The 13,710-nt window shown below is 33.1% G+C and overlaps 2 protein-coding genes, 2 non-coding genes and 1 pseudogene across 5 annotated transcripts; 2 read left to right on the top strand and 3 right to left on the bottom strand.

The window, feature by feature from the left end:
* Positions 1 to 1,418: 1,418 nt before the first annotated feature.
* R193.5 lies at positions 1,419 to 1,554 on the bottom strand. Its single transcript, NR_070378.1, has one exon. It is a non-coding gene; the product is annotated as an Unclassified non-coding RNA R193.5 (non-coding RNA).
* On the top strand, positions 1,419 to 1,554 carry R193.4. Its single transcript, NR_070379.1, has one exon. It is a non-coding gene; the product is annotated as an Unclassified non-coding RNA R193.4 (non-coding RNA).
* A 5,158-nt stretch (positions 1,555 to 6,712) lies between these two features.
* Positions 6,713 to 7,405, bottom strand: R193.1 (uncharacterized protein; the record flags this gene model as incomplete). Its single annotated transcript, NM_001374948.1, has 4 exons — positions 6,713 to 6,716; positions 6,765 to 6,939; positions 6,987 to 7,243; positions 7,347 to 7,405. 4 exons carry the CDS (start codon positions 7,403 to 7,405, stop codon positions 6,713 to 6,715), a joined length of 495 nt encoding a protein of 164 aa, NP_001361930.1.
* Positions 7,406 to 9,087: 1,682 nt separating this feature from the next.
* On the top strand, positions 9,088 to 10,261 carry R193.3 (annotated as a pseudogene). Its single transcript has 5 exons — positions 9,088 to 9,143; positions 9,267 to 9,523; positions 9,570 to 9,748; positions 9,798 to 10,033; positions 10,082 to 10,261. Coding segments are annotated over exons 1-5 (908 nt in total).
* A 584-nt stretch (positions 10,262 to 10,845) lies between these two features.
* On the bottom strand, positions 10,846 to 13,566 carry R193.6 (uncharacterized protein). The gene is made up of 3 exons (NM_001374947.2): positions 11,403 to 13,566; positions 10,978 to 11,036; positions 10,846 to 10,926 (listed from the first exon to the last, which is right to left on the bottom strand). Exons 1-3 carry the CDS (start codon positions 11,436 to 11,438, stop codon positions 10,848 to 10,850), a joined length of 174 nt encoding a protein of 57 aa, NP_001362119.1. The 5' UTR covers positions 11,439 to 13,566; the 3' UTR covers positions 10,846 to 10,847.
* Between the last annotated feature and the right edge of the window lie 144 nt (positions 13,567 to 13,710).

Here is a 13,710-nt window from a genome sequence, read left to right as displayed (position 1 = left end):
TCTTCATAATTTGAACCTACTTTTTGACATATTTTGGGTACGGAAAGCGGATGGGGTAAATATTTGGAGCTATTTAGAAAATCACAAAGAATATGAGATTGTCGGTGGCTATTGGGCACTAAATTGAATTGGCAACCCCCACCACAAAACTCATCAAGGCACACACGACAGATTTGACATGTGAAGGAGGGAGGAGGGAAAAGGAATTTTTTTCGGTGGGGGAATTATGATTTCATTATTTTTGATAGATTATTGATAATATTTCTCAACTCGAAATGCAAGTTCTTGGCCAGAAAATGCGCTCCATCGAAATCGTGTACTCCACCTGAATAAGTGGTAATTTATGTATTTAGAATTTCCATTTTTCTATCAAATTTCGATAGTTTTTCGAGTATGAACACAATTTTTATAAAGCATGGGAAATGGTTTAAAAAAACATTGAGAGTTGGCTTTTTTCGATAAACTAGAAGCCACAATTAACGTTAACTTTTAAGAATCTTTTGAAGTTTTTATTGCAAGACAACACATTAAAAATTAAAACATTAAAAAACAACCAAACTTTAAAAAAAGTGAACGCCATGAAACAGTGAATTTTCAAAACATTTGTAAGACAAATTAAAATTGAAAAACAAATTCATCAAGACAAAACTCATAATTTGTATAATTATATTTAGCTCTCGTACTAATTTTTTAAATAAAAATTGAATTCACACGCAATCTTTTTTAAAAATATTTTTTCAACTGTTTTTCAGTCACGCAGCAGGTTTTCTGAAAAACCTAATATTTTTTTTTAATCTACAGAGAAACAAGGTGATTTCAGCATGAAACTTCTGTTTTTAAAAGTACTACTATTAATATCTAAATTTTAAAAATATGGTTTTTGAAAGAAAAATTCTAAATATGGAGATATATGAGACTTTACATTTTTCTAAAAATAATGAATTTTTGTATTAAAATTAAAAAAAGACTAATATTGATTTTTAAATTTCAAGTTAAGGTAGGGATGGGCCTCTTTTTCGATTTTTCAAAAATCCATTTTTTTACAAAGTTCTAAGATGCGAGACAAAAATTTCAAGACATAAATATATCTAAGTGTTTTGAAAGATCAGAAAAATTTTCACAAAAACCTTATCACAAAAGTTGTCTTAAAATCTCTAGGTCATTGGTTTAAGGTAGGCTTATGTCGCCTAGGATAAAACTAGCAATTTTCATAAAATAAAAACTTTTAGTATTCCAAAAATAAGAAAAATTGTTCACGTAAACCTTGACGTAGCCTACATTTATGACAAAAAAGCACTTCTCCAAAATTGGACTTAAAATCTCTAGGTCATAGGCCGCCGCCATAAAATTAGCCGGAGAGTTAATTTAACAAAGTGAGTGCGCTCGGCAAAATTCAATAAAACATAGACTAACGGGTGTCCCAAGAGGCAACACTTTCAACACCTATTTCGAGAAAACAAATACAAGAATTGAGAAGCGATGGGAATGAGGGGGGAGATGGGATGACTCTGGATGTACACTCTCTGTCTCTTCCTCTCTCTCCATCTCTCTAGGCACAAGAAGAGGTCATTGCTCGAACAATGTAAGGCATGCTAGGAGCCTTGATGCATTCACCCCAAGGGATGGGATGTGTGTCTAAATATTGCAAACAAATGAAATTTGTCATAACTCTTCCTTCGCCTCGCCACCACTTTTTTCACCTACGGGTCCTTCCGGGCTTTGAAAAGTGCGCGCGTGAAAAGGGCAGAAAATGAAGAATTTTCGTGAGGAGTGAGAAGGCGAGCAAATCGGAAAAAGGAATGCAATTTTTTGGAGCAAAGCGCTGGATCACTAGTAATCGGATTTGGACAATCTGTTGAACGCTGTTTCAAAATTTTTGATTTCAATTTTTTTTACTTGAGAAACAGGCTTTACAAAGATTGTAGGACATGACTAATTTGACAGAGTACGGTAATAGTTTTGAAAAACTACCAAAATTCTAAACCTAATAAAATGGGGTGGAAAAATGCAGAAAAGAAAATCCTAGAAGCTAACTTTTTTTAAAAATTTCTCCAATAGAAAATTGAACGGCCTACCACAAAACGTCCAGTTTTTGACGAATTCTTATCAGTACTATTAGTCTCTTATTTTCCAGCAATTTTTGTTGAACTTATACCTCAATTAGTAACCTTCTGAAAAAAAAGTCAAAAGTATTCGAAAAAAGTGGTTCAAAAAACATTTGATCCCTAAAAACTAACCGAAAATGGACCAAATTTGGAAATACATTTAGAATAATTGTAAGATTTTATATGATTTTTGAAAAAACTTTTACGAAAAAAATTTTTTTAGAGCAATTTTAGAGCGATTTTGAATTACCGCGCAAACACTATACCTCTAGAAGAGAAGAATTATTTTTGCCCAAAGGAAAAAAATTCTTAATAAACTTACAAAAATTAAAAAAATATAAATATATTCAAAAAATTATATTCACCCAAATATTCACCCAAAAGTTAAAATCGAAAACCAATATTTTTCTTCCGGGTACCTAAAATGTAGGCATGCCTCGCGAAGGTGAGCTACGCCTAAGTTGGTCTTTAAAAGCTGACAGACAAACCTTTCAGTTTTAACCATTTTCATTTCTAAATAAAATTTTAAACTTTAAAAATTTGGGAACTTAACAAAGATTTTCTTATACAACAAAAAAATTGCGCATCCTTTCTCGTATTCTACAAGACAGTTTGTTTGTTTAGCTAATTGCGCCGGACCACCGGAGCCAACATTCAAATGTGGACATGTCAGTGGGCTGGGGGAAACGAGGAGCATTAACAGAAATTAGGTGTGCCCAGCCTCGTCTCGGATGTGTCTATGTTTGCTGTTGCTTTAAACCTATCAAATTGCGAGATGTTCTACGTGGACACAAATGGACCGAGAAAGAGGCTAGTGTAAATTTGAAAATTTTGAAAATTTGTCACAGGTGAAGTTGTGAAAAATTTAGTTCAAAAAGTGTGTGCTGGAAAAAGCATAGTCAAATTTTAAACTATATGTAATGAACTTTTTCAAATCAATTTGGCTCTGTTGTTTACCAAGAAAACACATATTTTTAAAGCTTTAACTTTCTATAGAAAATCCGTTTTACAAAAATATTGTGGCAAATTACGCAAAAGAATTTCGAAAAATATAAATGAAAACAATATTTAAATCTCGTTATTTCAGGATAGTTTTATTAGCTGCCTATTCACACTCAATTTGAATAATTCTGGAGAAATAAGGTAACTACAAATCTAACCACCTCTTATTATATAGCAGTAATTTTTTCTCACTAAAACTGTAAAAGATAAATAAAAAACTTACTCCTATGATTTTCGATCATGACTTGCCGTCTTAAAACCCATCAGAATACAATATCTAGTAATATTCCGATACTGAACCCAACAAAAAAGCGCAGGTATCTCAAAAATTCAAAAACGTAACGACTAGCAGGACATTGAGTGATTGTGAAATCACTTGGTGGGGGGACCCTCTCTCCTTCTCTGACAACTTTGCGACAAAACGTTTATCTTATGTTGCTCATATCACTCATATCACATCACACGGAAACTGACAGAGCCAGGCCACAAAGAGGGATTCTTCCGTCATCATAATTTTCCCACAGAGCATTTCTTTGATCTTTTCGCTTTTTTTGTAGTTGCTCTTTTGTCTCCAATTTTTTTGTTCTTTGAAAATTGAAACTTGATAGTATCTAAGTTTCTGTTTTGAATTGTAAGAATGTACACAAGGTTTCCTGAAACCCGAAATTTTAGCCTACCGTGCACCAGGGATGTCCTTTTTAATATTTTTTTTTGCAAAATTTTTAGGACCAAAAACAGACGTCATTTTTTCGAAAAATTCCAATTTTTAATCAATTGGAATATAGAAATTTCATAGGTATTTTGATTCTTATGGCATAAAAATGTTTAATAATAGTTAATTCTTTTTTTCCAGATTTTCATTTATGTTGTTTTCAAAAATAGATATAGAATTAAAATGTAAATCATTAATTTTTTAGTCGACTCAGTCAAGAGCGAGTCACGGCAACTCGGTCCAAAACCATTTCTAATTAGTAAACTCTCAAAAACCACAACTAATTAGCTTAAAATCATTGCTACTTAGCAAAAATAAGCTAATTTACAATGGTTTTAAGCTATTTAGTTGTGGTTTTTGAGAGTTTACTAATTAGAAATGGTTTTGGACCGAGTTGCCGTGACTCGCTCTTGACTGAGGAACTCGAGACCTTATATTTCAACAAAAAAAATTTGCAGGAATTGAGAATTTTTTTCTTTAGTTTTTGGCGGAAACTCAAACTCATTTTTTCTAAAGAATTCTGGTGAAAATTTGAAATTCATTTTTTGGCAAGTAACAATTGGTGGGAATTTATTTCTTTTCAATTTTTCAATTAATTTTTCATTGGAGATCAAAATCATATTTCCAAAAATAATTGGCGGGAGTTCAAAATTAATTTTTCAAATATTCTAGTAAGAATTCAAACTATAATTTTCATAAAAACTTTTTTGGCGGGAATACAATTTAAATTTTTAAAAAAATTGGTGTGCGTTCAAATTTTGAACATTTTGGCGAAACTGTTTGGAATTCAGAATATTTTTAAATAAGGAGTTTCAGCAGGAATTCAAATTCAAATTTTTCAAAAAAAAATCTTGCATACAGCTTGAGTTTTTTTGGATTCTCAAAATCTGAACCAACCTTTCTTTCTTTTCAAAATCTTTTCAAAAGTTATCAGTAAACAATTAGGTGTTTGATGACTTACTAGTTTCCGCTTCTGTTACAAAAAGTGAAATTGGATATCAAAAAGTGGAACCTGTGAAGTGCAATTCAGGTACTAACTATGTAGAAGATTTTTCAGATTTTTAGAATTTTTTCAGTTGAAAAAAAAAACTCTAAAAACTCCAGACAAAAACCAACACAAAATGAAAGTTGCAGCCTCTAATGTTTGATTTTTAATCTCACACTCACCCATCCTGGAAAACGATGTTGATGAGGCAGTCGGTGTCGCCAAATTTCCCGATTCAGAAGGCGTCGGGAAATTGGAATTACCCCCAACCATCACTCGCAAAGAAATGAGCAACCTTTTTGCGAGGCGTGCGCATAAACACCAAGACACCGGAAGTGCGGGTGCACAAGTTTCGACCCTTAAGTCGGCCACATTCGACACGTACTTGTACAGAGGACGTGTGCTCGAATGGTTTTTAAAAATTGTGAGACTCGAAATGTTACTAAAGTTAAACATTTGACCCCCCCCCCCTTAGAAACCTCGAAGAAACTTCTGGAGACAAAATTGTTGACACTTGTTCAGAATCTATTTAAAGGTGAAGTAGCGACTGTGGGGAAGCTGTAATAAACTATATATATGGTCCCAAATTGGACAACTAATATATTTCAACTTTTCAAAAAAAAAAACATTGAAAATATCTCATTGGCAGTCAAAAAGTGGCAATTATTCAGTTAATCGTTTGCTCTAGAAATGCCAAAAAATCGGAAATTGCTACTTATAAACTGTCAATAATGATACGATTCAAAAAGGTGCCTTGAAAAGTTATATTACAATATTTGGTGAGTTTAACACTATATGAATGGGTTTTTATCATTTCCCCACTGGCCGTTAACACCGGTTGTCAATTTCTTTTTTCCGTTAAGAGAAAATTATATCCCGAAAGAGATTTGCTGAAACTTGAAAAAAAAGGCCTAAAAGTCGTAATTTCATGTGAACGTATAATTATTTTACAAAAAAAATCTGCGAAATAGACAATCGGTGTTTCACATAGATTATCACAAAAGTTACGGAAAAAAACCCAAGTGGCCAAAAACATTTTGGACCATTTTCTATCCACCTTTAAATTAGAAAATTTTCAAAAAATTCTCAGGTGTATTGCTCATGGTGCACCGAACAATATGTGTTTTTTTTTAGGTTTATTGAACCATTTTTTACAGGTACTCATTGGCCGGTATTCCATTCGCCGTCGAATTTTCAGACAGATTCTCTCCTAATTTGATTTTGCAAAAAAATAAGTTGCGCGAAATTCAAATTTATATTTTTTCAAATAGCCCGAAATCCTGATATTCAGTTATTCAAAAAACGTATGTTGCGAAACTAAAATTTTCTATTCACAATCCACAGTATTCAGTTTCTTTGGCGAATCGTTGCGAGACCCGTAACGAACATAATTTCCAAATTTACAATTGTATCAAAAAATTAGGCCCCAAAGGAGCCTTGCAGAACAAAAAAGAAATACATGCAACTTTTCTACAGTAATTTATTTGTCATTTGATATTGTATACTTTTGATTTCGTGCCTTCGAGCCAAACTTGTTTGTCACATTACATAAGAAGAATATGTTCTCCCGCAGTCTTTCATATCAAATTCAGAAAACCAAGTCCGTTATCAATCGAAATCACACCTCGTCTCTGCAAAAAAAAATAGCTGAATATTTATGACCGAAAAAAAAAACAAACTCACGAGATCCCTTTTTATCTGCGAAACCGTCTCCTTAGGGCCGTCAAAAATGTCCAGACCACTCAGAGAAATCAAGGTAGATCATGCTTTCATAATCGTCTTTTTTCATCGGACGCTCTCCTTTTGCCACATCAATTGAACTGAAAGCTTCTTGATGCAGAAAATGGTGGAATGTATTTGGCAAGGGGTGAACAGTGGCAGTATCAAATGCTCCGATTTTAACGCGTGTCAACTGCAACAAAAATGACTGTGAAACTATACTGAACTTGGGTGAACAAACATTTGTATCAAAAAACAAAGACGATGGTGCCAAGTTGTTATGCGTAACGCCCAGTTGATGAATATGATGAAGACCTTTGAGCATAACGCACCCGATGGCCAGACGTTACCGGAGCTAAGCTTCTTGACGTTATACTCCTCCATATAAGTTTCCATCGAGAGCATTTCATCAGAAACTGAAAATGGAATATTATTTGGAAAGAAGTGACATCGAAAATCGTACCAATCACGTAGTAATCTCCAAATGAGAAGCGTTCATTGAACTGTGTACAATGACGGAAGCCGGTCAGAAGTTGTCCGCATAGAACCTTCTTCTCTGCAGCTACACGGGAAATTTCGTTGTTCGTCGGATACAGTTGAAGAGAGAATGCGCCACCGCCGTCGACTTTTTCCGACACTGTCTCTACACCGAATTTTCCAAGATACACCTTATCGCAGATAAAATAGTCTCTAACAACATCGCCGGTCTTGATGACCGATCTGAAATAAAAAATTCAGTTTCGGTTCATCCATGAATTGTTTCATGGATCAAGAACACCTGGTTCCACAAGTCATTCTCACATGACTGCAAAAAATTACGAACATTGGAGATCCGATGGATGGCAGTTTTGGAGCACAGAGAGCAGACGTGTTGTAGAGCATAGATGGTAAGGGATGACAACGGCAGAAGCAACAACCAGAAGTTTGAATGACAAGGATAAGTGATTTGAATACGGATTTCTTCGGTTTATATATGCAAAAATTTGAACTTTATCTTTGTTTCTGATCTGTTTGTCCTTGTTTTTCTGTTTTTTGAAACAAGTTTTTGTTTTTCGAAACAATTTTTTTGTTTTTTGAGACAGTTTTTTGTATGTTTTTTTGGCATCCACAATTGTTTCTGAATCTTGAGAAATAGGCATAATCAGGCCCGTAAATGTTGAATTTCCAGTTGTCTAGTCAATATATAGGTCAAAAAATTGAATTTTTATACGTCCATACAAAGGTCTAAAACTTGAGGGGTAGGCACAATCAGGCATGCAAAATTTATATTTTAGGTTTTCACATCTAAATATAGGTCACAGAAAAAACTTTTTTGTACGCCCATACAGTGTTCTGAAACTTAAGGAGTATACATACTCCGGCACGTAAAATTTTATTTTTATGTCATCACGTCGAAATGTAGGTCACAGAAAAAACTTTTTTGTACGTAAATTCAAAGGTCTGAAACTTGAGGGGTAGGTACAATCAGACATCGTAAAATTTATTTTTTAGGTTTTCACGTCAAAATATAGGTCACAGAAAAAAAAATTTTGTACGTTAAGCTACAGTTCTGAAACTTGAGGGGTAGGTACAATCAGGCATGCGAAATTTATTTTTTTGGCTTTCACGTCAAAATATAGGTCAGCAAAAAAAATGTTTCATACGTGAAGCTACAGTTCTGAAACTTAAGGGTTGTACACAATAAGACACGTGAAAATTAATTTAAAGGTTTTCACGTCAATATACAGGTCACAAAAACCTGTTTCACACGTCCATACTAGGGCTGTCATCTTTGTGAAAGCCAAGAAACAGTATTTTGCTTTATAGTTTTAAAACCGCTGATAGTATCAAAATGAAGTTAATTCTATATGGACGTAGAAAAAAAGTTTTTCTGTGACCTATATTTTGACGTGAAAACCTAAAAAAATAAATTTTACGTGTCTGATTGTACCTACTCCTCAAGTTTCAAAACTGTAGCTTAACGTACAAAAAAGTTTTTTCTGTGATCTATATTTTGACGTGAAAACCTAAAAAACAAATTTTACGTGTCGGATTGTACCTATTCCTCAAGTTTCAGACCTCTGTATTCACGTACAAAAAAGTTTTTTCTGTGATCTATATTTTGACGTGAAAACCTAAAAAATAAATTTTGCATGAGTGATTATACCTACCCCTCAAGTTTCGGACCTTTGTATGGACGTATAAAAAATTCAATTTTTTGACCTATATATTGACTTGAAAGCTCGAAATTTAACATTTACGGGTCTGACTATGCCTCCTCCTCAAGTTGCAGAAACAACTGTGGATGCCGAAAAAACATTCAAAAACAGTCTCAAAAAATAAAAACATGTTTCAAAAAACAAAAACCTGTTTAAAAAAACGAAAATCTGTTTCGAAAAAATTGTTTCGAAAAACAAAAACCTGTTTCAAAAAACAGAAAAACAAGGACAAACAGATCAGAAACAAAGATAAAGTTCAAATTTGTGCATATAAAAGTCGGAGAAATTGGTATTCAAATCACTTATCGTTTTCAAGCGATTATTCAACTTCTGATTGTGCTCATCACATTTTTACTGCTCATCGTAATGTACATGAATCGTGCTCCATGTGGTCCTCGCCTGCCAACTCCAGCTTCTCTTGGGTTTGAATTTTCGAGCCTTAGATCCATGAAACAATCGGTGTAATCAATATCATTCTTTTATCATTGATAGACTGATTGGTTTTTGGATTTAACGCCATCTCCTTGCTGAATTTTTCATTACAGCTTGGTGATTTCTGTCGGTAAAATAATAAATGGACATCGAATTGTGGAAAAAGTCGAACGCGGTCGTTTCGGGATCCAGGCCGTGTCAGAGAAACTGCACACTGGCGAACAATATTCATTTTGTGCTTTTCCGGTTGGAAACGAGTTGGCAAACTCTGCTTTCGAAAAGAATATTTTTTGTTCTCAGCTGCTCATTGGAAACAAGAACACGACTATGATGACCGATCACATTGTGGCTGGAAATCTTAGTGTTATCAGTATGAGTTTCGAGCTTCCTTCTCTCCAAATAACACCTTATTTCAGTCAGCAAGGATGAAATGTTCTCAATGCAATCATACTTCGACGAATACAATGTTCGAAAGTTGAGTTACCTGAACACCTGGCGGATCGGTTGTACTATGTTGAAAGAACTGGAGTAGATCCACACATTTGGAATAGTACACACCAACATCTCTCCTGCTTCACTTTTCTTCGATTCCTCTGTATGTTTACCCAAATATTATCATTGTTTAGTAATCATTCTTGTTTCAGCTCGACAGTGTGAAAATTGGTGCCTTCGACACCGCGCTCGTATCCGACTTCAATCTGCAGAATCCGTTCAATCCACACTTGCATGCTGAAGCTTACGCATCAATCAAAGTGGCACAGGGATCAGTCCAACAAAATGGGACGATTACAAGAGTTTTATTTACACTCTTATCACCATGAGTGGACTTGATTGCTTTGAAGGGCCACAGAATGTTGTGTTGAGCAACAAAATGAAGCTCGTGAGTTTGTTATTTTTTTACTCTTGAAAAATCAACTATCGTTTTCAGAGAAGAAGTGATATGAAAATTGATGTGAATTATGGATATATTCGTGAAGCGTGGTCACAAATTGAGAAATGTGCTACCCCCGCTGGAATATTCGATCAACTCGTCAAAGAGTATCCCCATGTTGATTGGTTCTCGAGTTTCGATATGAAAGATTGCGGGGAGAACGTGTTGCTCGAGTAATCCATTGAACTTTTTTCTAAGAGATCTCCATGTGATAGAAAAACAATGAATATTAACAGAATGCATTTGTCCCCCTGATTTTGCAGAGTTTCCTAATGATGGAGACTAAACGAAACTTGGAGCACAATTTCAGTACCTTGAGATCTGTACTTCAATATGATAAGGTTTTCAGTAGACGTCCATCGAAAAGTCTCGCACCTTGATTTCAGAACTCGAAGAAACAAAAAGTTAGAAAAAAGTTGTCAACTGAAAATGTTAAGGTTCGAATCGGCATGAAATCCACAACTTTTTGAAAATCTAGAAATATACCAAAACTTTCAATGAATTTTTGGTGTTTTAGGCTTGATGTGTTTTTTTGTATTTCTACTACAAATATAAGTGTTTTCAGATTTTTAGAAAAAAAAATTGCTTGTTCGTTTGAAATAGAACATTTTGAAACTCAATCTGGAAATATATATTTGGTAGAGCTTGCTCAACCTCGTGGATCTATCAGAAGTGACCTAAGAACTTTGCCCAGTTGGGTTTCGGGGGTTTTGTGTTCATGAAGAAGCATTGCATGTTTAAAATTAAAAAAAATTTTTTTTTTTTAAATCAAATTCATTATGAAAATTTTAATTCCCATCTCTGCAATCACCAACTTGTGCATTTGATTGAACATAGGTTTCCTGAAAATGAACTCCAATTCGACTAGATTCAGATTTTCAGTTCAAACTCACCAAAAAAATGATGTTGCTGACGAGGTACCATTACTAGTTCTGGCATTGAATTGCATGACCTGAACATGGAAAAAAATTGAAGAATTAAAAATTGGGAAGGGGGAATTTTGGGCGAAATCTGTAGAAAATCGGCCATAATAACCGGATACAATTGTTAAAATTTTTACTTATTTTGTTAATATTAGAATCATATTCCCAGTTTGCAAAAAGATTTCAAATAATAAATTCTGACACGGGAATTCTTTTCGAATAAGTTTTAAAAACTTAAGTCTAAAATTTTGATAAACCAAAAATTGGGTGGGGCCCTCTATTGAATTGTTTGACGGGGTTTTCTGTTTTTCTTAAGATTTCTTTTTGCAGTATAGAAGAATATGAACAAAAATTTATCCCACGCTATCAAATTAAGATCTCAAATCAAGAATTACCACTTTCTGGCTCCACTCAATATTAGAATTGCACATTTTTCGCAATATCGGTGGAGAGCTGTAAATAGTACAGTTTTTGAATATTTTTGATGATATATTAAAATTTAATACATAATACATAAGTACTTGTCTCTGTTATAATTTTAAATTTCTGGAAACTACTGAGATTTTGCTACTATTTTTGGAAAGAACTAGAAATTTGCAACAGATTAGCAGAAGAGTCAAATTGCGTGGAAGAAATTAGAACATTTTAAATAATTTCAATAGCACTTTATTATGTTAATCTATTTAATAATTCAAAATTTTGATAATTCCCTCAGCAGTTCTTTTAATTCTAGGAATGTTCATTGGTAGATCAAAAGTGAAGATAATGATCTTGCTCAATGGCGGCTGCGCGCAAAGTCTAATTTGCCAACACACAGTTGTTAACAGCAAGGAGGGCATTGAATATCGATCGTTCACTATACGCATTTTTCTTTATTGTGTATTATTTTCAAAACATTTTGGTTTAAAAAAATATAATATTTTTTCAAAAGAATCGGACTATTTCCGTAACTAATCAGAACTTGAAAATAAATTTCAAGGAGTAAGAAGAATGATTCTGATGATCTGAAATTTTAGCAGAAATGTCGTGCTTATTTTAAATGTTTGTTTTATCGAATTATCAATAACATACTACTTTTTCAGTTTTATACAAAATTGGAGCTCCAGGGACTCATGGACTCATAGATTTATGGTCATTGAATTGCATCAACAAAAAAGAGATACATTGATATTTTTTAATTTTGAGTTAGTTTTAGAAACATTTGTTTTTTTCAATGATTCTAGTTAGTTACAAAAAGATTTATTTTTTCAAAACTTTTATGTAATTATAGCAACAATTTAGAAATAGCATTGTTTCAAATGCCCACTTTTCACTTTTTACTCAATTTTTCTTTCAGTTGTTATTCTGATTTTTGTGTATTACTTTTAAAGCACTTTGGCTTTAGAACTATAACACTTTTTTCAAAAGAATCGAAATATTTTCTCAACTTTTCAGTATTTAGAAAGAAATTTCAAGTAACAAAAAAATGTTTCTGATGTTCTGAAATGTTTGCAAAAATGACATGCTCATTTGAAATGTTTGTTTAATCGAATTTTCTATAACACTTCATTGATTTTTTTTATTTGTTTTTTAGAATGATTCTAGGTAAATTTTAAAAAAACTAATGGGGTGCGATTCTAAATTTCTTAGTTTTCGAAAAAAAAACTACGTTTTTAAAATTCTAATGTTTCAGAAGTCCCCCGCAAATGGATTCACTATGAAATGACAGAGGGTTTGCGGACAATAATCATTGAGCTTCATCACAAGAAAATGGTACTTTTTTATTTTTTTCGTATTGAGATTTCGAGAGTTAAAAAAAAAATTTAAAAAAAAATTGTGGTAACCTGCAGAAGATCACAACAACTGTGGTGATCTCAGTTTATTTTTATTATTTTGAAATCGTTTAATTCATGCTAGTGGTGAATGAAAATTGCCATGGAGCAACCCTAGATTATTATAATGTAAGTTGGGAAGCTAACATTTTCGAATCAAAAATTTGAGCACAGATTTTCCATTTGAAATATTTGGTACGGTGGCCTTTATATCTAAATTTTGAGATTAAACACTTGGAAAATGATCGCCACGGGGAAATTGTTTTAGAGTTGTACTTTTCTGTGAAAGTTTTACAGAAAGAATATTTCAAATGTGTGCAAAATGTAATATTTAATAATAAATAATTTTGGATGAACCTAAATGAGGTTTGTAAAAACTGTAAAATTTAGAAAAAAGCTGCATACTCTACTGCAAAAGTACTTCAAAAGTGAAAACAAGTTTTTACAGAAATTCTTACAATTTTGGTTCATTTCGGAAATATTTATTTTGTATGGTCAAAAATATTCTCAACTGACAAATTGGACAATATGTCTGGTACAAACTGAGACGTGACGTAAATTGACCAGATTTCTCTAATACAAACTCTTTTAGGCTGAAGCGTTTTGACTGTAGGCTTTTATGTTAGGCTTTCGTAAGTTTCGGAAAAAAAGTAAAACTTGCGTGAAAACACACACTGAAATTAAATTATAAAAAAGTGGAAAAGTATTTTATCGGTAACGTTTTAAAATCACAATTAAAAATTAAAAAGTTTCGAAAGCTTAAACTTCCTCACAGTCACTCCAAAGAGCGCTGATTTCGTTCTGTGTCTCCGAAAAATCAGTAGCAAGTCATAAATTTCATCATCTAACTCGCAATGATACATCAAGGCTTGTGCTCCTTTTTCGGGTGAAA

The sequence above is a fragment of the Caenorhabditis elegans genome, chromosome X, assembly GCF_000002985.6.
Source record: "Caenorhabditis elegans chromosome X".
Taxonomy (NCBI): domain Eukaryota; kingdom Metazoa; phylum Nematoda; class Chromadorea; order Rhabditida; family Rhabditidae; genus Caenorhabditis; species Caenorhabditis elegans.
Note: the sequence above shows the minus strand (reverse complement) of the source record. Positions and strands in the feature narration are given on the sequence as shown.